General features: G+C 40.2%; 2 protein-coding genes across 2 annotated transcripts in view; both read left to right on the top strand.

The window, feature by feature from the left end:
* Positions 1 to 202: 202 nt before the first annotated feature.
* On the top strand, positions 203 to 5843 carry LOC144633610 (uncharacterized). Its single transcript, XM_078492455.1, has one exon. It carries the CDS (start codon positions 453 to 455, stop codon positions 3285 to 3287), a length of 2835 nt encoding a protein of 944 aa, XP_078348581.1. The 5' UTR covers positions 203 to 452; the 3' UTR covers positions 3288 to 5843.
* A 1920-nt stretch (positions 5844 to 7763) lies between these two features.
* LOC144631702 (apoptotic protease-activating factor 1-like) overlaps positions 7764 to 27813 on the top strand; it is a 25934-nt gene continuing 5884 nt past the window's right edge. The window contains exons 1-19 of the mRNA XM_078490209.1: positions 7764 to 8191; positions 9096 to 9419; positions 9972 to 10858; positions 11840 to 12032; positions 13075 to 13268; positions 13719 to 13903; positions 13977 to 14106; positions 14800 to 14925; positions 15627 to 15752; positions 17052 to 17177; positions 17367 to 17492; positions 18596 to 18718; positions 19158 to 19283; positions 19453 to 19572; positions 20668 to 20793; positions 21200 to 21325; positions 22092 to 22220; positions 24174 to 24302; positions 25102 to 25227. Coding sequence (XP_078346335.1) covers positions 7873 to 8191; positions 9096 to 9419; positions 9972 to 10858; positions 11840 to 12032; positions 13075 to 13268; positions 13719 to 13903; positions 13977 to 14106; positions 14800 to 14925; positions 15627 to 15752; positions 17052 to 17177; positions 17367 to 17492; positions 18596 to 18718; positions 19158 to 19283; positions 19453 to 19572; positions 20668 to 20793; positions 21200 to 21325; positions 22092 to 22220; positions 24174 to 24302; positions 25102 to 25227 — 3741 coding nt within the window. The 5' untranslated portion in view covers positions 7764 to 7872. The remainder of the gene's footprint in view (positions 8192 to 9095; positions 9420 to 9971; positions 10859 to 11839; positions 12033 to 13074; positions 13269 to 13718; positions 13904 to 13976; positions 14107 to 14799; positions 14926 to 15626; positions 15753 to 17051; positions 17178 to 17366; positions 17493 to 18595; positions 18719 to 19157; positions 19284 to 19452; positions 19573 to 20667; positions 20794 to 21199; positions 21326 to 22091; positions 22221 to 24173; positions 24303 to 25101; positions 25228 to 27813) is intronic.

Here is a 27813-nt window from a genome sequence, read left to right as displayed (position 1 = left end):
ATCGGGCAATCGATAGAGAAGCTGTAATTCTTAAGACAAGGAATAACACAAGCTGTAAAAGTATTGAGATCACAGCAGTTTATGTTAAATATTTTTCATAGCAAGCTTTCCTGATACATTTCCTAGACATGTGACAATGCACTGCCATTCAACAAGCGCGTCACACCCCGGTATGAAATCGAGGCTCGTCTCTTCCCGAGGTTTCAAAAATTTGATTGACTGATTCCCAATATGGCCACCTAGACGCCAAAATCGTCTATTTTCAAGCCCTTTGTACTTCGAATTCGCACCCAATAAGCAAACAGCAGTTCTTCAAAGATTTGTCTTTTGATCTGTGCGAATTAGAAAAGTATAAGTTTGGTCGAAAGGCCTTTAGTTTATCGCGTGACGTAGTCCTGCTTTCTGGCGTGTTTATACTTTGGATGGTTTGATATGCGATATCTTGTGCAAAAATGAATAGCGAAGCTAATGACAGTACGGATGCAACAGGGAGTAACGAGGAGACAGACACACTGGAATCCATCGCAGAAACATCAGGCGAGAGTCGAACGGAAAGAATTCGAAGATTGAACAGAGAAAGGCAGCGACGAAGGCGCGAAAAACTAAGGATGTCACGCCAGAGTGAAGCGCCATCGACAACCAGTAACGACGTGGACCCAAGCCATGATCTTGAGTTGCTGTCTGAGGGCTGTGCGATTGTAGAAGTGACGCTACCACTGAAAGTCGAGACAGAAATACCAGAAGAATTAGAAAAAGAAACTCCCAAGGTAACAAGACCGAAAAGATCGACGAGAACGCGTCAAAAATCGAGAAAAGAAGCGGCAGCCGAGCTAATTTCATCGGACACCGTCTCTTCAGCAAACAACGCCATTTCGCCACCATGTCACGACAATAACTCAAATTTTGATGGCGCTTCAGATGAAAGCAGCGTTCTCGTTGTCGCCAGTGAGGTAGAAGTTATCGATGAAAAACCTCAAGAAAACGGAACTGAAGAACTCGAAGAAACTTCAGAACCGAAGGCAGAGGGAAAGAAACGGCGAACGCGAGACCCGAAGAGACAAACTGACAAATCACCCGAAGACGTCGCGACAAAGCGAGTATTTAGAGAGCGTGAAAAGAAGAGAATGCACGGTTCTAACGATGAGGTCACGGCGAGAAGGGAAAAACAACGCGAATTGAAAAGGAAGCAAAAAGAACGAATGAGCAGCGATCAAATTGAAGCGTTGAGGGCGAGATATCGCGAATGGAGACGAAAACGAAAGGAAACCATGACAAACGAGCAACTGGAGATAATTCGGAAAGGAAATCGTGAACGACAACGAAGACGGCGTGAGCGATTAGGTATCAGAAAGCGGTCAACAACCCCTCAGGCGAAGGGGGTAAGTGAAGCGGTCATACAAGGCATCAAAAACAAGCAAGCACAAGTGATAAAACCGATGGAATCGAGTAGTCTAAGTCCAGAAGCAAGTCTCGTCGCAGCCGTGAACCAGGTCGCATCGCTAAACAGCGTCGAAGCAGCCGCGGCGGCCGCCGCTCTTATGCCAAATACTTCTCGCATTGAAGGTCCAGTTGCTGTCACAGTAGAAGTGAATCCAGCCGCTTCAGCCATGGCACCGAGTGTTATCCAAAACACACAGCCCCTTGTACAGCCGCCTGCTTCCACGCCTCAGCTCGTAAGTCTTCCTGTCACATCAACAAATGTAACACAAGGGACTTTTCCTCCCGGAATGTCTGTGCTTGGTCCTCAGGGAACTATTCTACAAGGACTGCCACCGGGATCTGGTACATTGTACAGCATGACAATGCCAGGAATTCAAGGGAGTTTACTCCACGGAATGCCTGTAACTGCGGGCCAAACCTTGCCTGGTGTACAGGCAAACACTGTAGCTGGAATGCCTTTCTCTGGGATGCAGGGACTTATACCAGGCATGACTCCTCAGGGTGCATTTTTGTCAGCGTCCCAAGCTGGGGTCCTGCCCGGAATGCAGACGTTTAGTAGCATGGCACCAACAATGACCAAAGACGGTCAGATTTTGCACAGCATTTCCACCCTTCTACCAATTGCTCCTATGCAAGGTATCCAGGGAACAGGCCAGGGTGTATCATTCTTCGCACCCATGCCCATGACGGGCCCTGGTGGTCAAGTCCAAGCCTTTCCAGACATGAGAGGTGCCGTGGCCACTCCTATTAGAGCACCAAGCCCTGGCGTCAATACAGTTGTAGCTTCAGTTCCAATAGCAGAGAGCGTGACGGCTGAAACTGTTGCTGTTGTTGCCCCTGGGGGTGGAAGTGATCCTAGTGGGGCTGACCCCAAAGGCAAAAATGCAGCTTCGCCGAAACCTAAAGGAAGAAGGGGTAGGAAAAGAACTACCTCTGCTGCTGAAATGCTAGCAAACCTAAGTAACCTGCCTCCAACCAGCACCCCTATGTCCTCCATGCTTTCAGCACTGGCTTCCCAGGTTAGAGGCAATGTAGAAGGTGAGCCACCGGCCAAGAGAGGCACAGTTGACGTAACTCAGGTTGGCGCATTACAGAGAGCTCCAGCTCTTCAAGATCCAAATCAACCAACAGTAGTTGCTGTGAGTGAGGCAACTGTCAGACCCAATGTTCATCCAGAAATGCCAGGGGCAGTTCCTGCTTCAAACTCCGGTGCCACAATTCCGCACATGAGTACCTTTCTCAACACCATGGGTGGCAGTCCCATTCCAAGCATGGGTATGCCGTTTGCAACAACAGCAGGCCTAGCAAGGCCTATGAACACCTTTCCACCTGGTATGCAGCCAATGCCCGGTCAGTTCTTCCCACCCAGGGTGTCAGTTGCTGTGGAAACGGAGGAAATTAGAAAAACAACGGTGGGCACCAACACCGAAAACAACCAGCAGTTGCCAGGCAACAGTATCGACCAGGCTGCTGTGATGTCGTCAGTTGGAACCATGACTGACTCCCTGTACAAAGTGTCTGTCGGCACCGGAACCGCTGGTACAGTACAAACTAATGGACAATCGTCTGAACTCAGTGCAACAGAAGAAAGTCATGCAAGTGTCGTGGAAGAAAGTATCACTGTGCAAGCAGAAATAAGCGCCGAGGTCGAGAAAACGAGTCAAGAAGTGGTGGATGTACAAGTGGCAGATGTCCAAGTGCAGGAAATCAACCCAGTGGAAATAATTCAGGAGGCATTAAACGAGGAGCAGATAGAGCCAGATGTGATAATTCAGGAAGAAGTCGTCGAAGAAGTGGTTGGAGAAACAGAAGTTGCCAAGATCACACCTATAGGAGATGGTATATAATCTTGACATTGACTTAGCTGTTAAAAAACAATAGTCTGGACTTCATCATAAACAAGTTTTAAACATGTATAATACTTACGTAATCAGGGTTTTTCTTTTCAAGTAGGGCTCACATCTATAACACAAAAGAAACAGGTTGAGAAATTGCCAGAAATTCTAAAAAGGCCAAGCACAGGGTTGTTTCCTCTGAGAATCAGCATTACAGGCAGTGAAGTAGTAGGTCATAAGCTTTTTAGAAAGTCGTTGGTTGCCCAAGGAAAAGAAAAACCCTGTTTAATAATGTGTGTCACCTCCATTCACTCTTTTGAGTCCCATAACTCTTCACATAAATCTTTCACCAACAGTCAACATGGTTTTATAACTTGTGATCTAATAGGCCATTTGTGACTGGGGACACGTGAACTTTTCATTAAAATATTGTTATAATGGATTGTATGACTTAGGAAGTATCAAAAATTAAAAAAGAGCTGTGATGAAATTAGCAAGATAAAAATGTTAGATTTGGGCCCCCTGAAATGAAATGTTATGGTGATTTCAATGTTTGAACAGTGTTTTTCTACAAATTCTCTTAAGTTTTAGCATTCAAACAACCAAACAAAATCCATTCTTTAAATTAATGTCAGTGGCTTCAAACATGGCTATATTGCTAATTTCATCATACCTTGCCATTTCTGGTCTTCAGTATAGCCCGTAACATAAAAAAAGTTTTAGTGAAGAGTACCTTCAAGTTACCCCCAGCTGCAGAAAGCGTTTATTCTTTCTTTTAAGACGGATGGAAAAATATCACAATGCAATTGTCAAACTATATTGCCAATTATTATTTCTGGGACTCAAAAAAGGGTGGAGCCTAGTCTTTTATAGCGTGAAAAAGCCGGATGTTATTTTCTGCTGTTATATTACAAACTCCTATAAGTAAGTAACTTGTTCAAATAGCCAGACTCAAAGAGGTGGATTACTGGCTGTCTGTAAGTTGGACAACTTTAAAATTCTTATTATGTCAGTGCTTTTAAATTCATTACCCAGCGGTATAAAACGTACATGTCTGCAAAAAAATATATGTTTTACATTTCAAAAATATAGTGGCACAGAACTTTTGACAATAAGCGTCTACTAAGAGAGTTTAAAATCTGATGCTGTATGCTATATACTCTCAAAAGAACACACTAAGTGATAATAGTCATATTATTTGCTTACCTCGTTAAGGCTTCAGTGACATTGATGAGCCAGCAAAGATGTATTGTTAGACTAACGTATCTAATTTAGATAATTGTTGTCAAACAAAAAGTTCTTAGAAACAAAGATACCTGTATCAAACGGGTTTGGATAGCAAAGAACCAGTTTTTCCGGTTATATACTATAAACAATTTACTTTGTTTCAAAAAAGGGAACTAGCTCAAAGCCAATTGTAAGCTTGGTGTTCTGTAGTTTAATGCATGTTTTGCATGAAGACAGAAAAGTGGTCTTTGCTATCATAAATTGTTTTTGTTTGAGGCCTTTTTCATTGCCATCGTGCTGTATCACTCGTGCTAGATATATAAATATATGTAGCATGCATTAAGCATACTTAGAAACCATTTCGTGCTGATATATTATTCAAGAAATTTTTTTAAAAAAACCCTTAAATAGTCATAGCTTGGGTTGATTGAAGTAGTTTTATAGCTCAGTACTGTACAATCTTGGTCTTAAGATCTAAGGGGATATTTGTATATTTTATTTGTGTATGGTAAGCTGCAGTGATATCATTAATCTTGTAGGTTTAGTAGTGTGAAAATCAAGCACTTATCAAGTTTTAAATCTACGTAATGAATACTAAGTGACATGATTTCTCATGGCAAGGTATTATAACACATTTTGAAGTGCAATGAAAACAGAAAGAAAGTCAAAAGGTTTTATTTTGATACAGGCAAAGCCGCATATAGTTGATATTATCTTTAATCAGGAAGTAAAACAAGTTGATCACGCATGGTTATTATAATTAATTGTATTAGTAATTAGGTAGTTACTACATACAGAAAACAGCCTGAACACTGAAAAACATCTTGGATGCTTTTGTTCTAGTTAAACTATCTCAAATGCGTCAGTTTTATTCAGTGGCACATTTTAAACAGTTTGCTGTTTCTAAGTAGTTTTTAAAAATTTCTTTGAGAAATCAAAGGAATGTTTTTAACCATGGCTTTCATTTAAATAACACTCAAATTGCTGTAATTTATTGGTTTAAAGTTGCTAGTTGCAATATTATTGTTAACGTCAAGTTGGGCTGTGTAGTTGGCAGTTGTCGTTGCATGATTTAAGTGTTGGTTTTGCGAAATAGTTATAATATGCAGTGAAGGAGAACGCCGGTTGGTCTTTTCATCTAGCATTGGCTGTCAGTTACACAGGCTAACTTTTGGCATAACTTAATGTTCTTATTGCCATTATAGTGGTAAAGAAAGGACTTTAAAAAACATATTGCTTTCTAGTTTGGTCACAGATGTTGTGGACAGGATTGTTTGTATGCTAAACATGATTTATTAATTTTAAACACACTTATGATTTAAATAAACAAAATAATATTAATAGTCTTGTTGTATCTGTAGTGTGTATTATGAGTGAGGGGTACTAAGGCCAGAGGCACTTGAAGTGAATTAAGCAGAAAGCCCTACGGGGTGCCCAGGGGGGTACTCCGGCTTGTAAATGATCGAAGGATTTTTTTGGGTTTGAAATTTTCGATTCTGGGATTTTTTTTGGTAAGAAGATTTGGCAAGTATTTTTTTGGGTTACTTGATTCAAATAGTGGATCTTTTAGGGTGTTAAAAACAAACTAAAGTGCTTTGGCACGGCCTTGGCGTACAGTAAAAACCCGCGTGTAAGAACCTAGGGATTTAAGAACCTTCTGGCAGAAATTTGCTTCCTCAATACCCCAAAAGGTTCTTATATGTGGGGTTAAACTATTTTATTTATAATACAATAACTGTATTTTATCAAAAAGGATGTCTTTAGAGATCAGAAGCACAGGGAAGCTAAAAAATGCCAGTAAGTACCCCAAAAAAAGAACCTGTTTTGCCAAACTCTAAAAAAGCAGGTTCTTACACGCGGGTTTTTACTGTATTTATGAATATTGCCCCTCCTGGCAATTTAGGGGTAATTTGACAAGGGATTTTTTAAGGGGTAATTTTTGGTCCAGGGATTTTTTTGGGTAATGTTGGAACACTTGGGGATTTTTTTGGGTCCTGAGTTTTGCCTTCATTCGATCATTCCCGTTGTTTAAAAGTTGGAGTACCCCCCTGGGACGGGGTGAAGAGAGTGTGGGAATTGGATTCCTGTAGTTGTGAGAACTAGGAGAAATAAGGAAGACTTTTTTTCCACGTTGAGTAATATTCTGCAGTAGGAAGGGCACCGAGAGAAGTGGGAACTACTAATACTAACAAAGGGGTAGGCCCAGGGGAGGGGATACTCAGGATTTCAAGTGAAGGGGATGATAGAAGAATTTTTTGGGGTTAGAAATTTTCGGTTCTTGGAATTTGTTTTGGGTAGGAAAAGTTGGCAATTTTTTTGGGGGGGGGGGGTGGGGGAGGGTGGCTTGATTTTAGTAGGAATTTTTGGAGTATTAAAAACAATCTAAGGTACAAACGAACATGTTTTTCTAATGTTTTTCTTTGTGTTATATCGTCCCCCCTTTCTGAAAAATGTAAGGGTCAGAAATTTGGCATGGAATTTTTTGGGGTTTACTTTTGGTCCAGGGATTTTTTTTGGGTTTTGTTGCATGTTGGAAGTCCTAGTGATTTTTTTGGTCTTGATTTTTGCCGCCATTCGATTGTCCCCGTCACTTGTAATCCCAAGTACCCCTCACTGGAAAAGTGGGGGGGGGGGGGGTAGGAACCAGGAGTAAAAGATTAAAGATATGAGAAGCAGGAAGTTCTGACCAACCCGCCCCCTCCGGCCCCCCACCCCAGCTCACCCAAACGAGGGCATCTGTTTATTAGTGCTGTACAGGGTGTGAAATTTATTGATTAGCCATAATGCATAAGTTTGCATGCTCAGTACTTGTCCCACTTGAGAGATGTGCGCGATTCAAGCCAAGAATATTCCGCTCAGGTGATGTAGCTCTGCAGAGATCCATGGAATGACTGATAACTTGTTGATCAGTTTAAAACTTCCTTTCCCAAAACAATCAATCCATGACAATCAAGCCATGCCGGGGAGCCATGTTTACTAATGCAACTGTTTTGGAACCTGTTTGTGATCGTTTGTGGGTAAAAATAAACCTGAATTGCACAGCCGAGTGAGAGTCAGGGATCTTTTGAGAGTTCGTTTGAACTTTTCTGACAAGCATCCATAGGAGAACCTCCCCACTGTCCCTTCCCCCTCCCCGCTTCCCCCTCCCCCAACTGAAATTTGACACTCTTTCACCCAAACCCTACGGAAAAGCAAGCGCGGGACAGAGCCCGCGCGTTCGCCCGCGTTTTATTGTCATGCGCCTTCAGGTGGAAAAATAATTCCCCTGCCAAAATGGCAGGAAGTTTGTGTACCGGAGAAATCAGTTGCTATTTTTATCTATACAGTAGCAACTTTTCTTTAATAGACACGTAAAATTCTTCCTGGCAAGATGCTTGAGAAGCACAGGCATTTGTTGCTGAAATTTAGGCAAGAAATCGTGGAAGATTTGCTTGTGGACGATGTGGTTGTCTTTCTGCAGAGCAAGTTCGTGCTTGACTCAGATGACACTGAGGTCATTCGAGGAGAAAGAACTTCTCGTAGACAAGCAGAGAAGCTCTTGGACATTCTTCCACTGAAGGGATACGAATCGTTTGACTACTTTTTCACCGTCCTCGGCGAGAAATACCCTCACCTAGCGCGGCTGTTAGAGAGTGGTTCTTCTGAAGAGCAGTACAATGTACTTGAAGGAATTGATTCGCCTCTGCAGCGTAAGTGAGCTTTATAAAAACTTACGTGGAAGTAAAAAATTTGTTTTGAAAAGAGAGACGCAATCGCTGTTACAGGTCTCTCTTGCAAGTTTATATTTACTTCAGTTTTGCGATTTCTAACCCGAAGGCAAATGTTTTCAATCCAATACATATTGATATGTTTTGGTTTACCTACTTATGCAAGATAATAAATTGTTCTAACTGATTTTGCGCCTTTTTGGCTCGAAACTGCATTCAGGGACAAGTGGGGGCATGTCTGTTCCTGTATGTCTTTATATGAGATTTGTATCATATATCTTCTTTTGTTCTTATAGATCAGTCAAATAAAATTATTTCAGTTATATAAATCAAGTGCTGTAAGTTATGGTATATTAACCTAATTAATATTGCATCAAATTGATTGACTGATACAATATAAAGCAGGTAAACATCCTATAGTTAACAAACAGGAAAATGACATTTTCCAATCGGAGCTAACAGATCAAAATTTTTAGCAATCATTTTTCTGAGAGTGGGGTGTAGCTCCCTCTCCACTGCTAAAATAAACGGCACACAATGCATGCAGAAGCGATGACATTTCCCAAGGGAGTCTTAAATAATTTTTAGGAAATTTGTCAAAAAATTAACATATAATAATTTTAAAAAAATGTACATGTAGCTAACAACTTTGGTACTGAAATTGTTCAACAAAGTTGCGTTATCTTGTAGCGTGACATTTTGTATAAGCCTGGCATACGATATACAACACTTCTTTCCAGCTACCAAGGTCAAACGTAGTCTGGTAATTGTCAGGAAACGTCATGACCTCTGCATGCATGCCTGCCGTTTTTTTTTTTTAACATGGCATTTCCAAAGTTGCCCCTGCCCCCTGTACTAATTTTTTTTAAACTTTTTTTACCAACAGTAGAAAAGATGACTGCGGAACACAATGATATCCTTACTGTTAACCGAGTGGAGATTGTGGAAGATCTACTGGTGGATGATGTTCTTAACTTTCTTCAGAGTAAAATGGTGTTTGATGTACATGACACTGAGCTTATCAGAGCTGAAATAACTACACGAAGACAAGCCGAGAAGCTGCTGGATGTGTTATCGACAAAGAGTGACGCAGCATTCTATCATTTCCGTGAATCACTGGAGGAACCTTACCCTCACTTGGTGGAACTTTTGCAAGAACAAGTCAAGAGTCCAAGAAAAATCTCAGATGTCAGAAATATATCAGAAAGAGGTAAAGATGTTAGGAAACTTAGATATATTATTGTCACTGTATATAAAGAGGCTATGTTACACAATTCAAGGTACTTTCGGCACTGACCAACTTGTCATAGAATTCGCTGAAATTTCACAATAATGGCTTAAAACTGTAGAAGAACTCAAAAGAAAGACAGAAAGGCCAAAAAGGGGCATGGATGGGCAAAATATGAGAAGATAAAAATGGATTGCGTTCGACTAAACTTGAAAAACGTTGGCCCAACTTTTTACAAGTTTATCTCAATTTGTATAAAAGTTTCATTTAAAGTGCTCGAAAATCATCCTAGTTTGTTATGTGGCCGTGATTTTGCCAATAAAAGCCTTTTGTTCTGCCAGTTTAAAGTTTAGAGCTCTTAACTAGTGAAAATAAATAGAATTACCTAAAATACCGTGACCTAGCGCCTTTAACCTACAGTAGGAATTTATCGGGCTTATCTATTTAAAAATCTACAGTATGTCTGTTTATTGGGAGGTGTGGTGACCTAATGGTTAGCATCATTATTGTGCTTACTTTCCTTTTAATTTGCAGTTGAAAATGTGCTTCTAGAGGGTGGTGTGCCACAAAGACCAACAGTTTTTGCCAACAGAGGAAAAGACGTTCATAAGATTCGTACTGCCTTGAGATCATTAAAGAAAAAAGATGGCTGGGTTATTCTGCACGGTATGGCCGGGTGTGGGAAGACTGTGCTTGCCTCTGAAGCTCTTAGAAGTCCTGTTCTCTTAGACGAATGCTTCCCTGGTGGCGTGCACTGGATACGAATTGGCCCTGTGGACCAGTCGAAACTTCTAATGCAAATGCAAAATCTCTGTGCTAGACTTGATCCCGATCATAGTCGGCAACCCCCCAGAAACACTGAAGAAGCAAAGGACAGGTTAAGAATGCTCTTTGCCCACCAGCACCCAAGATCTTTGCTAGTTCTAGATGATCTTTGGGATTCTAGCGATGTTAAATTTTTTGACATTCGTTGCCGAATCATGGTAACCACCCGTGACGCTGCAATTACAAACATGGTTGGTGGATCAAAAGCAAAAGTTCGTATCAGTGAGGGCTTCACAGAAAGCGAATCATTACAAATTCTAGCTCAGTGGACAAATCAACCAGCAGCTCAACTCCCAGCAGAAGCCACAGAAATATTTCACCTTACAAATGGCTCTCCCTTGGCTATTAGCATGATCGGTGCTCTGCTTCGCAGTCATCCCAAACGATGGCAGTATTATGTTGGCCAGCTAAAGAAGAAAAATGTTAGCAAGCTGAAACCAAAGTTTGAGTATGAATATCCAACACTGACCGAAGCAATTCGAATGAGCATTAATAACTTGGATGATGAACTGAGACAACTTTATGAAAATTTTGCAGTGTTCCATGAAGAGTCCAAAGTGCCTGCTCAGGTTCTGTGTATACTTTGGGATGAAGAGGTAGGGTTGTCATTTATTTTGACTTGGTTTTCTTAGAAAATGTCTAAGAGATAGTTGTACAATGTAAGTATATAAGGGTCAGCTTCGAGCCAAAGTGGCGCATACTGCCGGAGCTTATCCCGGTTTCCTTAGCATTAAGCAGCTAGGAGTATTTCTACTCCCCCCTGGATGGGATGCTAGTCCATCGCAGGGAACCCCCCAGCATTATTTCGCCGGTACCCATTTATACACCTGGGTGGAGAGAGGCACTATGAGAGTAAAGTGTCTTGCCCAAGAACACAACACAGTGACCCTGGCCAGGGCTCGAACCCGGAACGCTCGCTCCGGAGTCCGGCGCGCTAACCATTAGGCCTATGCGCCTCCCAGTACTGGACATAAAATATTCATCTGCCCTTGAAGTCAGTCAGTCCGTCGGTGGGTCGGTTAGTCATCCAGTCAGTTGGCCAGTTAGTTGACTGATCAGTTGGCCAGTCAGCCGTTTAGTTCTGAAGGTGTTCAGTAAGCCAGTCAGTCAGCTGTTGGTCAGTCTGTCAGTCAATCAGTCAGGGAGCAGGGATGGCAAAGTGGTGAGAGCACTTGCCTCCCACCAATGTGGCCCGGGTTAGATTCCGGGACCTGGCTTCATATGTGGATTGAGTTTGATGTTAGTTCTTGTTTTCCTCAGAGGGTTTCTCTTCGGGTTCTCCGGTTTTCCTCCCTCCACAAAAACCAACATCACTAAATTCCAATTCGATCTGGAATCAGTGGGATCTGAAGAGCCACTATGTGGAAATGCCACTAGCACTGTAAATTCCTATTTTATTCCTATCGGTCGGTCGGTCGGTTGGTTGGTTGGTCGGTCGGTCAATTAAATTAAAAAAATAATTAAGTTGACTAGATGTTCAGGATAGGAGATAAGGATCACACTCAAGTGACAATAATGAAAATGTTGAATAAAATTTTCAAGCAAATCAACATTTTTACTGAATAATATTTTTGTAGTTTGAGGTTGTAGAAGACTGGATGGAAGACTTGGTCAATAAATCCTTAGCAAGGAGGACAGTGACATCTGATGACATAACAGGCACATGGTACAGTGTTCACAACCTGCAACTTACTTTCCTTCAAGAACAAGCTACAAACCTAGAAGCTTTGCACAAGAAACTGGTGGACAGATACAGAAATGTGTATAAGGGTAAGCTACTTGTAAGTGCCATTGTAAACTTCAAGGACATGCCATTATGCTTAACTCTTACTCCCATTGAAGTGCTGCTAGTCCTTCCCAGCATTTTGAGAGATTTTGCTAACAAGGGTGGTGAAAAGTCCTGAAAAAAATGCATGTCTTGCAGAATTTTAGCTCAGAATTCTAGGGGTCTCATCATCTTGAATTTTTCTGGGAAGCAATCTCAGAGTCTCAGAGATTTCTTTTGCAGGGCTAAGAAAGTCTCAGGCTCGCAGCAAAGATAGTAGTTTCACCGTCTTATATTGTCTCAAATTTCCAATTCACCACCCCTCTAAAAAATCACTGGAACAAATTTTTGCACAGGTCTGGGTGGAGAAGCACTGTGAAAGAAAAGTAATGCACCTATCAATGTAAAGCCCGAGGGGGGGGGGGGTCGGGCAAGGGGTGGGGATTTTGACATTTTCTAAAAAAAGAAGTCAAATTCCCCACCCCCGGGACAAAATAATTGGTCAAAATCCCCACCCGGGAGCAATGAAAGGTGGTCAGATGTCCTTCAAACCTTGTTGCAGGGGATCATATATGGCCAAAATCCCTACCCTGGGCCATCAGGTACGATCAAAATCCCTACCCTGGGGACCGACCTCACGATCAAAATCCCGTGGTTAGCCCGACCCCCCCCCTCGGGCTTAACATTGATGGGTGCATAACTATTAATAATACCTGAGAACACAACAAACTCAAACTCTTGACCTATGGAACTATAAGGTGTCCATGTTTGCAATGTGTAAAGATCACAGCGATAAGGAGTACTCAGGAGGAGGTGCAAATGAAGTGTAAAATCCAAATGATTAAAAATAAACGCCCCAAAATAGCTGTCATAGTTAAATTAAACATAACAACAGCCTGCAAAAAAAGTTAGGCAATAAGAAAGAATGGGCCTTAATATTCGGCTTTTTCTTAGACCAGAAAGGGCATGTGAGAAGCCTCTGGTTGTCAGTAATTTATTTCTTAGCAGTGTCTGAACTGTTTGTGTTGTTGCATTTATGAATTTCAGGGAAGTTTAGCGAGATGATCGATGATGGTTATATTCATTGGAATCTTTTTCGACACATGCTCAAGGCAGGTCTGATAGGAGAGGCACAGAAACTCATTACAGATCTAAAGTGGCTTGCTGCCAAGCTTGATGTCACTGGGCCTGCCAATCTACTGAATGATTACCTGTCAATCAAAGGACATGTTGAAAACAAGGTAAATTGTAACATGTACAGTGCACATGCAAGGATGATTGTAACTTAAGAGGTTGGAGAAATCAAGGCTAAGCTTTAATATCAGATACTAATAGTCCTATATCCAGAACATTCAGCTGCAGTGAATCAGTGAATACATTTTCATTGCTCACCATAACAAATATGAGACAAATTTGAGGTACCTTCTATGCAAAAGAGTGTTGGGAGGGAGCTTTCTTTCATAGGGAACTTTGGGGACCACCACCAAAGGGTAGGGGATACTAGCCAAAGAAGGGAACTAAATATGGGGGTATATGTTTAGGGGGAACTTTCACAGGAGGGAGTTTCTACTGATTGAGGCGGCTGGGGAGGAAGGGGGCGGGGGAGGTGACACTACAGTTATGTTGAACTTATCTTGCTAACTACCTTAAGTATTAGTTGTAATTTTATGCTGCTTTTTGTGTTTCTCCAGGATTTAGAAGTCATAGAAGATTTCCACCATTTTGCAAGTGTTAATGCACATCGATTTGTGGAAAAGCCTCTTCCTGATTTAATCCAAATGGGTCTGAGTGAATACACAGACTCAGAAGTCTACAAACAGGCACAAGAGAATGCCACCCAAATGGCGGGTGAAGGGAGGCTGTACCTTGACTGGAGGTGAGAAATTGCTCTCATTTAAACTTTGCAAATTTTAGTGAGTATAACTGTGGGATTGTTTTGGTTGTTTTAGTAATCAGAGAGAGGAATCACAGGATAGGCTTCTGATAACTGTGAAAATTCACCAAGGAGCTGTATACTGCTGCCAGTTTTCACAGGATGCCAGCAAAGTGGTGTCCTGTGGTGCAGATAAAATTGTTAAGGTACAGTACAACCAACTTTGTAGAATTCTGTTTTACTCACATAGTACTTCTTAAGATGGTCAAGATGGCTGGATGTTGGCCAAGGTTTTTCTTTTAGACTAAGATGCTGCCATGGTTTATTATCAGGCAATATCCAGCCATTTTGACTGAACAAGCTTGGCTGAGCTCATGGCTGAGCTCAGTGAGGTAAAACTCAATGGGGCGAGGCACAACATGCTGCACAAAATAGGGCTAAATGGAAAGAGATTGTTGTTGCCTTACATGTATGTCCCACCGGGGACGAAAAAGATTAAGTAATTAATCCTGAGCAGGCAAGATAGCCATTTAGGTTAGCCAATTATAATGCAGAATTTGGTTTATCTCGCCTGCTGATGGGGCTAGTCATATAATACAGGACATTCTATACTGTTGACAGTCAACATGAACATGTAATATAAATTAGTTGAGTCATTGTGTATATGGCCAGATGATTACCAATTAAGTCTGTGAGGTGGAGACGTCAAACTATATATACACAGTGCACATATAAGCAGTCCTTTGTACTTCAATTGGCAAAAAAGTTAGGTCTGGAAAGCCAAGAGGAAGATACCAGAAAGTTGACTAAAATTAAACAAAATCTTTAGTGAGTGTTTCTGGGGAAAATGTGTTACACATGTACAATGAATTATTTGTCATATTCATATTTCTTTCTAGGTGTGGGAGAGTCAGTCTGGGAAAGAGCTGGTGTCTTTGACAGGCCATTCTGACATGGTATACTGTTGCGCATTCTCCAGTAATGATGCTAGAATTGTTTCATGTTCTGCTGACCACACTGTCAAGGTTTGTGCATTCTCTGTTAGTGTGAACAGTGTCTCATTAATCGTCAGCTTTTCCAGGCTGACATGGGAGCCATGAGTTTGGTGGTATGTTCATGAATAAATCTACTGATAGAATAGGATTTAACACTCACTCACTCACACCCATAATGGGGGCTGGTACAAATGGTGGCTGAAGAGATTTTTTGCAGTCTTTGAATCACCACCTAACACCTGAAGTACTGGCAGGCATGCTGGCGTATTGGTTATTGCACTGGAATCTGGATTGTGTTGTTCCATAAAATATCTATAACCCTCCGACAGAAAGTTTCTTGGTTTGAATCCCCCAACCCCTCTGGATATTCCAGTTAAGCCCCATACATTCCTTTTAAAATTTTGGCTTTCAAGACACCCCTCCCCCCCCCCACCTCCTCGGAATTTCTATTGACCTTCCATGGGGTGGGTATGAATATTTTCTGGAACTGCACATTTGAGAGTTCAGGATTGAGCTCTGCTAGGGTTCATTGTTTTAAGTTCTTGAGCTGTCTCTGTGCCCCTCTTCACCCAGAAGACAGTATAAATGGTTTTCAGCCAGTATTGTTTGCATTTCAACCAGTCTGATGCTGTACAGGGTGTTATCTGTGATAGACTAGCATCCCATCCACAGGAAGATACATTATGCCTGGCCATGTGTTAATAACCTTTTTTTTAACCAATTTTGTTTAGGTTTGGGACAGTACTAGTGGAAGAGAGCTTTTGACTTTCAAGGGCCATGATCAAGAGGTGTTCACATGTATGTTTTCCCCAGATGACATAAACGTTGTTTCCTGTTCTGCTGACAAAACTGTCAAGGTACTTACACTGTTGCCTTGTTTGGTGAAAAAGTAGAAAAACCTTTTAGCCTTTCAGAGCAATGAAATGGATTTCACATGTAAAAATGTTTGTTAGTCCTTTTGATTCCAAATACCACAATCCTGTGATGCCCGATGGGGAGGGGGGGGGGGGGGGCAGTCCTAAACCTCAGGGAGTAAATTGGACAGGATGAGTATGGCAAAGAAGGATGGGAGAGGCAAGGAAGTGAGATTTCAAAGGTAGTGGAATTTGGGAGAAATAAGAAAGAATTTTTCAACTAACGTTGCATAAAATATTTTGTCATAAAAAGCAGAAATAGCTAGGAAGGGGTGAGAACTGAGAGCAAAAGGTATAAGAATCAGGACATTCAGACCCATTCCCCCCACCACGTCCCTGCTGTCCCACCTCCTATGAGCATAAACCATGGGACAGGCTAAAGATTAGCCATGAAAATTATGAATTCATGTTTGGTAAGAGTTTTTTATTCCTGAATTAGCTTACTAATATCTCCTATCAACCCTCCAAGTTAAGACCATTTTAGTTGCCATGGCGACTAAAATTATGGAGCTGGCGACTTAAGGTAATTCCCAAGAAATAGAACTGCTCATAGATTTCCAACCAAACTTTACCAGTTGGCTGTTTACCCTAAGGGAAGTAAAATTTTGAAATAAAAAAGGGGGGTCACTGTATTCGTTTAGGAGCAGGAAGACCTTGTATTTACTATATAATTCCTTATATTTCCTTTGCGAGTACTGCTGAAAGTACACGTTTTCGGTGATAATGTATTATTCTGCCATAGAAATTGATCTGTATTCATTTTATAGAAAGAATTTGATCGCTACTCTCGAACTAAGAGAAAAAAATGATAGGTCACCGAACTCGTTTACGAAAAACGATGATTTCTCTCTCTTGCGAGCCAAGCCACATAGAAAAAAGCCGCCATTTTGTTTATGTGCGCACGCTAATTACGCGTAAAATTCTGTGCAGTAAGGATGCGCAATGCAATACTAGGAAATCACCTTAATTGGAACTGAAGTCGGCAGACTGGCGACCAAAATTAAGAAGAAGGATTGAAAGCGTGAGCTTAATTTAGCGACTAAAATTTTTCACTGGCGACCAAACATGAGCAGTTGGTGGCCCAATGGCTCCTCACGAAAAAAATACACTTGGAGGGTTTCCTATGTAAGTGAAAAAGAGGAAAATTATTCATTTACCCTTCACTCAAATGTTGAGTTGCCACTAGTACTGTAACTTTTTATATTTTTAATACAGGATTTTTTTATTACATTGAAATTATAGGTTTGGAATAGTGAAAATGGAACACAATGTGTCACTTACACTGGGCATGCAGATATTGTCCGCTGTTGCTGTTATTCACCTGATGGTTCAAGAATTGTCTCTTGCTCTGATGACACACTTGTTAAGGTAATGCGGTAAAAAGGTTCAATGAATCTTAGGTCTATGAGTGATTTAACACATTCCAGGTATAACATGTATGCTATTGGAGGTTCCACTTTTAGTTTAGCTGCATGGCTTTTTACTTTTGTGATATTTGTTCAGGTAGATAATTGTCTTTTTTTCAGGTAGATGATTGTCTTTTTTCTACCCTGCTAGGTCTGGGATTCTATGTCAGGAAAAGAGTTGTTTACACTGGAGGGAGGAACAAGCTCTGCTGTAACATTTTGTTGTTTCAAGCCAACTGGACGCAGTATAGTTGGTGTCTCTGATACACTTGTTAAGGTGTGACAAGCATATTTATTTTTTCATAACAATGTTGCGAAGGGGGACTGGGGGATGGAAGCATGAGAGAAAAGGGGGGGGGGTAGGAAGTGAGAGAACAGAGGGCGAGAAGTGGCATTCCTAAGGTGGGGGAACTGGGCAAAAACAAGTAAAATTTTTTGCAGTAGATGTGGAACAAAGAGGAGAGATTGGCTATGGAAAGGGGTGACAGGTGGAAGTAAAGAATATTGGAAGTGGGAGTAAAAGGCATGGGAGGCGGGAGGATTAGACTATTATTATTAAATAATAATAATTCTTTTGACAAGGTCTGAATTGTACCATGTTAGTTTTGCTCTTTTTGATGGTGTTAGCGCAAAGCACAATATCAGAGACCTGGAACAACGCAGTCACAGGACCATTCTGCCAAATACTAAATGTCTTACTTGTGAACTCAGCCTACCCACAGTCGAGAACACTCTAATGAGAAAAGCCTGTAATTTTGTTTTTGACTGTCTACAAGGCAACGTTTGATAGTTTTAACTATTTTAATTTTTTAACTCATAATCGTGATACATGTATGAGGAACTGTAGAGCCACTGTTGTTTTACCTAAAGTGAAACTTGAATTTGCACGAAAAAGTTTTTATTTCTCTGGTGCAAACATTTTTAATTCTTTACCTTTAAAAACTAGACAAACTAGTAGTAGGGTTTTATTTAGGCAGTCTTTAAACAAATTATTTTTATAGGTTACATAAGCATAAATTAATAAGATTTTTTAACTTTTTTGCTATTTATCTGTTTATATGATGTTTTTTTATTTTTACATTGTTATATATTTTTTATTATTATTATTATTATTATTATTGATCACATACTTAACATGTAGTGATATAACGTGGGTAATTATGTGGGTAAAACATAGAATCAAAGTTGTTGTTTGGTTACGTACAAACAGCTTAGAACTGAAAATTTCACCTGATTATTTGCTGCATATACACTGTAAAGAGAGGAAGATTATATTTGTGACAAGGATTTGGCATTTAAAGTCTGTAGTTGTCATTAAAAGAAAATACATGTCAGGCACATTATTTTTATTATGTGTTAAGTGTTGGGTTTCTTCGTTAGATCTGGGATTCCAAAACTGGTCAAGAAATAAAGAACATTCATACGCCATCCACAACTCTCTCGATGGCTTATTCACGTGATGACTGTATTTTGGCTTTGGGACTGTCTGACACGACTATACAGGTACAGGTTATTTCATGTTACAATTTTTCAGTTTGATGCATTAGGCTTTGCACTTGCATAGGACACAAAGGGAAATAGGTAAGACTCAGACTGGTTTGAAAAATTTTAAAGCAAAAATAAATTTGAACCACAACACACCCACCCTGGGGAAGGTCAAATGTTGTAAGGGAAAGGTGGGATGGGGAGGGGGGGGGGGGGAGGTTCAAAAGCCAAAAGTTGTAAAGGAAAGTATAAAGTTTAAGTGGAATTCCCAGAGGGGTTCCAGGAAGGGTGAAGGGTGAAGGGTGAAGGGGTTGCAGGTTAAAACCTTCCATAGGAGAGGTACCTAATGGGTAGTTTTCTGGAACAACACATATGTCAATCCAGGTAACTTACTACATGTAGGTCTTAAATCGAGAAAAATCAAAGGTGATAGCTGTCTTTTTTGGTTTATTTTCAGCTGTGGAATGCAGTAAGCGAAGCCAGCTTGGGTGTTTACAGAGGACATTCAGGTTGGGTACACTGTGTTGCCTTTTCACAGGATACCAGCAAGCTTGTCTCCTCTTCCGAGGATGAAACTGTTAAGGTATACCAGTAGTTAAAGTTTTTACTCACTTGTTTAGCCACGGTTTTAAACATTTTGGCATCTTTATTTTATAATTGTGAGCCCTTAACGATGCCATGTATGACTTTTCCTCCTCTCAGACTAGTACTTACTATTTTATTTACACTAAGATCAATGTTTTTTTCCCCAGATCTGGGCTGTTGACATGAACAATGTTCAAGAATCAATCAAGCTCAGGATGGTGTTTGATGTGATGTTCATGGGGGATTCCCTGAGTATTGCCATAACTGACACAAACAACAGGCTAATGGTAAATAATAATAATAATTATAATCATTTCTATAGCGCTATTTAGCTAATCTTTCATAGCGCTTTACAATCACTATGCTAAAATATAAAAATAAAATATAAAAATACCTAACTAAATTAATCTATGGAGCTAAAATATCTATACATGCAGAGAGTGAAGTTTTAAAAGTTAAAAATTAAAAAACTAAAAATATCATGATTATTTAACTGGACTTAAAGTAAACGTGTATAAGAAATAAAAATTAAATGTCATAGGCTTCTTTAAAAAGATAAGTTTTTAGGTTCTTCTTAAAAATGTCTTATGATGCCGATTTTCGGATGCTCAGTGGCAGGTTGTTCCACAGCCTTGGCGCAGCAGTGCTGAACACCCGGTCTCCGTAGGTCTTGAGTTTAGCCATGGGCTCAGTTAGCAGTTCTTGGCCACTGAAACGTAGTGACCGAGAGAACTTTCTAAAACTTAGCATACTAGAAACATAGGATGGTGTTTTGTCGTTGAGTGCTTTGTAGACTATTAACAGTAGTTTAAAAATAATACGGAATTGTACGGGTAGCCAGTGTAGCTTAAACATAATAATAATAATAATAATAATAATAATAATAATAATAATAATAATAATAAATTATTACAGGAAAATTACAATTAAAGGGTATTTGATCATGCTATTTTAGGTTGTTCTATTGTCAGGGAAACTGGTCTTTAAATCCAATAATAAGAATGCTTAAAAGCTACACAGTAGTATGGATGGTTGTTAAAAAATAGCGAGTTGTTGTCCTCACATAATTATCATAAAGTTCAAAATGTAATGTCCTTCATTACTTTTAAATTTAGCAGCCTTTTTGCCATATATAAGCTTGTGGAGGGTTGAAACTTTTGGGGGTCATCTCTTTTGGGTAGCTAAAATGTCTATCCTTATTTGGTCAAATTCATCATAGAAAATAAAAAATATTTTGAAGAAACTGTCCTATAAAAAACAGGTTAAAGGATAAAAATGTTGAGATTTTTTTCGGATACACTATCCGAGGTCATCCCAAGAATGACAATCTAGAATGAGCATCAAACAAGAGACTGATAAGAATTCTTGATCTTGCTTTTCAGATATTTGAAGGTGAAAATACCAAGTTATTGTCACAAAGTGAAGCAAACAACTCAAAAATCACAAGCATCAGTTTTAACAGTGATGGAGGTCAGGTGGCCATTGGTTTAGATGATGGTGTTGTCAAGGTAAGTTAATATAAACTACTCTAGCCTGAAAATGATTCTTCGTAAAAATTGGTATGTTCATTTTAATTACCTACTCAGCTAAATGTTGTTGCCTACTACAAGTCTCATCTGATGTATCTTGATCAGTGATTTGAGCATCCAACTGGAGTTTGAAGCTAAAAGCTATGCATTTGACCCCCACCATGCTAAAGACTGATTTTGTTAAGTCTGTCACTATAACTTTTTGTCAATTTTTGGACCACCTTGAGCCAAAAGTAGCATCTCTTCTTAGTGAGATCTAGTGAAGGCTTTTTTTGGCTCAAATCTCAGATGTCAAACTTGTGAGGGGATGAATTTTGTGTGAGGCAAAATGTTATTTTTTACCCTCAAAGTGTTTAAAAGTGTTGTCTGTTGCTCTGACCTGTAGATTTTAGAGAGAACAACTTGTAAAGTAATCCAGCAGTTCAAGAACCATTCTGGTCGTGTCAAGTGGTGCGCTTTCAACAAATCCGCCCAACTCTTAGTATCAGTCTCAGATGATTGCACTGCAAAGGTAATATTTTTTTGTCATCTTTGCAAGTGAATCACCTGCACTCAGTTCTGTTCTTTATACATTAGATTACATTCCATTAGCTTTTTAGGGTTCTAAAATGGAAGATTGCACTGTTCTGGAGGAAAGGAGATGGGAGGAGTAAGAGGGGAGTAGGCCGGGGGGGGGGGGACTCGCATATGAAAGTGACAGGGATGCACGTCATCTCGCTTAGGGGTGTTAATTTCGGGTCTTTGGTCTCGCTAAGGGTGTTCGAGGCAAAACGCTAATATTTTTAGCCATAATGGTCTCGTTTAGGATTACACGCGAAGAAATATACAAATATTAATTCTATATCTTAGTTTTTTGGTATCTTTTAGAGTTCAAGAAAAGCTTGAGCCACACCCACTGATTTGTCTCTTTTAGGGGCTCTTTCCAAAATTTTCGACGAGCATCCCCGTCCGTTTCATATAGGAGTCCCCCCCCCCCCCCCGGAGGAGTAGGTACCCGAAAGAAAAGGACGTGGGAAAGAAAAAGGGTAGGATTTAGATATTTTTAAGCAGGAGAAAAGAGCACAGGAAAAAGAAATTTTGAAGTCCTCTCACCCTCCTCCTCCCGAACCTCGCCCATGCACTTGGAATAAATAATGCAAATTAAACAACTAGTACAGAATAACTGAATGGGTACAGTAATCCTCTCCAGGATGTTACGTTTGAATTTGATATATTTTTATTAAACATTTAATTTATTACCAGGTAAGTAATTTTCTGAAACATTTTCTTGTATCAAGGTTTACCACTGTGTGGATGGAAGATTAATGTTCTCTTTGGAAGGCCACACAGCTGGCATCCAGAGATGCATGTTCTTCAACCAGAACGAACAACTGCTGCTCACAGCATCCTTAGATGGGACACTTAAGGTATGGTACTGCTTATGACCGTTTCCTTTTTGCTATATTAATGTTTTGACAGTACATCACAACCCTCCAAGTTAAGACCATTTTAGTCGCCACGGCAACTTAAATTTTGGAGCTGGGGATTAAATTGGAACCGAAGTCGCCAGCCTGGCACATAAATTGAGAAAAAGAATTAAAAGCGTGAGCTTAATTTAGTGACTAAAATTTTTCACTGGCGACCAAACTTGAGCAAACAGTGAGGTAATTGTGAAGAACAGCCCCCACTAACCGACTGTCGGTCAACAGTCGGCCGACAGGTTACCAACAGACTACCGACAGGCCACTGACAGCCCACCGACAGTTTCCCGAAACAGAAATTTTACTGTAAAACATAGCAGTAAACACAGAAGTAATCCCGACGCAGAAAGCAATTAAAACAGATAAGACTACATGTATTTCATCGTACTACGGTACTTACTACAAAACAAATCGACTCCTCGCCAAGATTTTCTTTTATACAAACTTCAATCTCTTATAAATCTATCACCTACGTAACTTTAAGTGCATAAGGCAAGCAATGAAATCACCTTCGAAGATGATTTTATCCAAAACTCAGGCCAAAACAGTGCAACTAAGTCTATAAAAGTAAATGACCAACAATAAAGTTAATTTATGATAACAAACATTAATACACTACATGAAACATAATAAAAGATACTTACGATACGTCACATGAAACAAAAATTGCATAAAAATCCGAGGGGGAATGAGACTAAGTTAACCAATCCAATATGGCGGACAAAAATGGAGTAGCTGTGTTCGCGTAAATTCTCTGGTCGATTTCGGCAGCGCAGAAGCTTGTTTTAGGCTGTAATGAACGAAACTCAGGAGTATATACCTTTCCTTTCATTTTCTCATAAATTTTGAGGTCCGTTACGGAGGAAAAACATAAAGAAACCAAAAGGTTAGTGTTACCGTATAACCGACAACTTACCGACATCATACCGACACCTTACCGACACATCACCGCCTGTCGGCTGGCTGTCGGCCAACAGTTGGCCGACATCATAGCCAAAACCTGTTGGCAGGTTGTCGACCGACAGCCGGTCGACAAACGGCCAACAGACGCCCGAAAGTGGGAGGACAAATGGCCGACTATCGGCCGACAGACGACCGACAAACGACCAACAGTCGACTGACAGTCGGTTAGCGGGAGCTGTTCTTCACAATTACCGTCAAATGGCCACCAAGGAAAAAAATAAACTTGGAGGGTTGCATCAAAGTAAAATTAATAATATTCTTATCACTTGTCTGATTGACTATGTATTTATATTGCTACGAAAAATTAGCTGCTGATTGCTTTGTCAAACCTTGTTCAAATTGTAGTGTGGTAACTGGTAGCTTGTGTGAACAAAGGTCTCTCTTTGAGATGTCCATTCAACCAGCTAAATTCCATTACATGTAGCTCCATAGTGATCTGAGTAGTGGATGTCTCTCTTTGGTTTTTACTTGGGTGCAAATACTTAAATCCAAGTTATAACCAATCAGAGGCGCTTAACAGGTGCAATGTGTAATGTTTTGTGTTTAAACTCAGGAGTCTCTTTCTTGGGTAGAGTAGATTGAGCCATGAAGGGACAAGAGTATTTCCAATCCCCCTGGATGGGATGCAAGTCCATCACAGGGTTACCCCCCCCCCCCCCAGCAGTAAATTTGCCCGCTCCCATTTATACACCTGGGTGGAGAGAGGCACTGTTAGAGTAAAGTGTCTTGCCCAAGAACACAATGCAGTGCCCCAGCCAGGGCTCAAACCCGGACTGCTTGATTCAGAGTCCAGCACACTAACCATTAGGCCACCACGCCTCCCACAGAAAACAGAGACCTTTATTTCCTCAGGCTAGTAAATCGAGTATGAGTTGGGCAAAGAAAGTCCATCTGTGTGAATATTGTTCCTATTTTTCTCAATATTTCATTTTGCAGGTGTGGAATGTACAGAATGGATCCCTTCAGTTGTCTTGCCCTCACAGCAGTAGTGAGTATGTCCTGTCTTGTGATGTCTCTCAAGATGACAAGAGACTGCTGTCAGCTTCAGTGGATAGATATGCCAAGGTAATCATAGAAACTGGAAACTACCAGTATCAACAAATTGTTATTCTGAAAAAGGGGAACTTACAAAAACGTCATTTAGCTTAACATTAGATGATAGTACTTACTTACTTAGGCCCGTCCCTCCATGTGGATCATAGGCCATTGACAACACCTCGTCAGTAAGCTCGACCTTGGGCTTTTTTGTACAGCTTCCTGCCAGGTGTATTCCCTTGGTTGAAGGGCCCTTCCTTTCCAAGTCTTGCTGCCTTGAAGTTGTTGTCAATGTTTCTGTTGTTAGCCCTATGCCAACACCTTTAGCCTCAGGGAGACTAGATGATAGTACTTGGCAATAAACATGGGTTGATCATGCTGCTTTCGTTTAATTAAATGTAAATTGTGTGATTCCAGATAATACCCATTCCCATCCCATACAAGGTCCTTGGAAATTCTAAAAGGGGAGGGGGGTAGGAGACAGGGTGGGGTTAAAAAGCCAAAATTTCTAAATGAAGCATGAATCCAAACTGGAGAGGTGAGATGGGGAGTTCAAACCAAAAATCTTCCATGGGGAAAGTGGATGGATATTCTCTTGAACAACACATACAGACATATTTTAAAAGTTCTTTTCAGGAGGCTTGGTTTTTCAATATTTCAAATTTCAAGATTGTACATAAGGGGGTGGGAGCTTATTGTAGAAGGGGGTGCTTATTTGAAGGGGGGAGGGGTGGACACTTAGAGAGAAAAATAATGTCCTGTCCTGGCTTGTAAGAGAAATGTTTTGGTACTGCATTTTGAATCATTTGAATGTGTTATTATTATTTAGGTGTGGGATTCTTCTACTGGAGCTCTTTTGTACTCCCTTGGGCCACACCCTGATGTGGTGAGGTCTGCGTCGTTCTCACAAGACAACAGGTTTATCTGTACTGGCTGTGATGATGGAACAGTCAGAGTAAGTATTCATATTTGGAGCATGCATACTAGCTGTCATGCTGTATCAAACAGGTTTAAAGAATGGTGTCTCTGAATTGTTGTAAGAGTTTTGCCAAATTACCAGCCATCTTCATTAGAGTCAAACATTTTGAAATCAAAGATCTCTTCGAGATATCGACTTTTTTTGCATGAAGTTAGTATGAGTAGAAGGTTTATCCTGGCCATTGTTGTTCGAACATATCATGGAAGAATTCAAACGTCTTTCAGTTCAAGCATTTTTTTATTTTCGCGGAGTAAATGCTGTACTTGTCAGTCGCGATGGCAGGGTGTTTTGCGACTCATATACTTTGACTTGGTTAAAAAAGGTAAACTTTGACGTTTGCCTTTAACATGTTTAATCGAAATAGTTGTTTCCTTTCGAGTTAGAAAGATTTCTACTCGGTTTAATGCAGAAAAATAACGCCTGATCGAGGTAAGGTTACGCACGACAGAGTTACCTTTTGTCTCGTCACGCAATCTTAACCCCACATTGAGAAGTAAATTTTCGTTTGGATATTACCAAAAGCCGCTTCTCCTCGTTATTCTTTACCTTACGGCTACACATTCCATTTCTAACGACTGCATTTCCAGCAAAACAGTTGCTGTTTATTTTTCTAATGGCGATGCATTAACTTCTGAACGGAAGAAACGTTTAACGTTTACTGCTTCCACTGGAAGTAATTTCACAACAGGCTACAAAAACACTTATAAATATCACTTAACACATTTAATGATGTTGCAATTAGCGAAGCGCACTAATGACGTCACAGAATTTGACCCCCGGTGTGAGTCAAAATTCGGACAAACAAACCGCTCTGTAAGAGCAATGTATGGTTGGCGGGCACTTTGGAGGCATACCGGTATTTAGCGATTGTTTCACAAAACCATGGCCAGATTGGCTCGGACTTTTGAAAGCCTTACCTGTGCAACGTAGAAAGCTCAAACCGTGGTTTGAAACAAAAGGTTTGTCAAACAGAGCGATTATTCAATAAATGTGTAAAATGTTTTACTCTCAGCTATTGAATGGATTATAAAGGCCCGATTTGCTGCCGGGATTTGTTGAAAGAAAACATTTATTTTTATGAGAAATGCAAAACGTTTACACTGTTCTTAGTGGCACATTTTGCAACACAACAGAGGTAACCTCAGATTTATGCCACCACAAAATTACATAAAGAAACGCTCGTCCGATCGGTCCCCTTGCCTGACCCGAATATTTAAAGTGCCTATGAAGTAAAAAATAATTGGTGTTTATTTTAAAGGCTTTTCAAAATAAAGAAAGATGGCGTTTTCCTTTTTGCAATATCTTTTTTCGTTTCAGAGATATTAACGTTTTAATATTATGCAAATGAGGAAAGTGATGACGTCATTAATTGTTCCACAAAAAGATGAAGCACTGAATCAAGAATATCTCTTGGAATATTTAAGCTGTGTTCTTCAAACTTGGCACGATTAATGAACACCATAAAAGACACAACATGACACCTGTCGGGCCATTGCCATGGCAACAGTTTTGCTGCAAATACCTATTTTAATTAATACTGATATCCCCAGTTTTTGCTTAATCAAAGATGATCCACTCCCAACAAGCTAATGAGGGGAGTTAGGGTAATAAGGCATTATGTGTGTTCCAAGTTGGACCCTCTGTCCCACTTTAAAGAGTTGCAAATTGAGATATTTGGTTTATGACAGAAAGAGCCTGGAACCAAGAGTGTTGCCATGGTTACATCATAGTATGAGCCATCTTGCACCTTTAAGGAAGGTTACTACTGATGCCAAGTTTCAGAAATATCACCTTTATATTGTCAGAGATATCCTTGATTTTGTGATCTATCTCTTAGTGGAACAATTTATGACGTCATCACTTACCTCATTTGCATAACACAAAAACGTGAATATCTCCTAAACGAAAGAAGATCTTTCAAAACGGTAAACGCCATTCTTCTTTATTTGTAAAAGTCTTTAAAATAAGCATTAATTAATTTTTACTTCATAGGCACTTTAAGGAGGTCAATTTCGTTACACAATTGTCGCGGCAAATACTATTAATTTTTTTTAATATACACTGTTCGAGCTCGGCAGCTGTAGCTGCAGTCTGTAATAGTAATGGGGATAAATAACAGCTTTATTTAAATCAAAACCGCCGTCAATTCCATTAGAAAGGCGTTTGAATAACATAATATTTTCGCCCTCTATCTATCATGTGTCGAAACAGATCGGATGACTGGCGATCAGTGCCGTCAAATTCGGGAAGAATTCTGAACTTCTTGCAACCGACGATCTTTCCGGTGCCTAAATGAAGCAAACATACAAGTGCTATCCTTCGCAATTATATAATTCGATAGTAATTCGCTATCCGCTGCTTAAATTTCTCGGCAGCCTGAATAATTTTGCAGTGGAAATCAAGGTGTCATTACCGGATCTTCGACTAATAAATTCAATTTTGGGCCATTTTTTGGATACCTTCAATCTGTTTTTCACTTACTAAAGCAGAAATGTTTGAAATCTATCATTTTTCGAGCCTTTCGAGAATCTCGGCCTCAAATTGTGCCTTTCTCGCCCTTTT

The sequence above is a fragment of the Oculina patagonica genome, chromosome 12 (assembly GCF_052425735.1).
Source record: "Oculina patagonica isolate OP01 chromosome 12, crgOcupat, whole genome shotgun sequence".
Classification (NCBI taxonomy): Eukaryota; Metazoa; Cnidaria; class Anthozoa; order Scleractinia; family Oculinidae; genus Oculina; species Oculina patagonica.
The sequence above is the reverse complement of the archived record's forward strand: the minus strand, read 5'-3'. Positions and strand labels throughout refer to the sequence as shown.

Coding starts and splice junctions, on each gene's coding strand:
- LOC144633610 (XM_078492455.1), top strand. CDS start 453: ATGAATAGCGAAGCTAATGACAGTACGGATGCAACAGGGAGTAACGAG.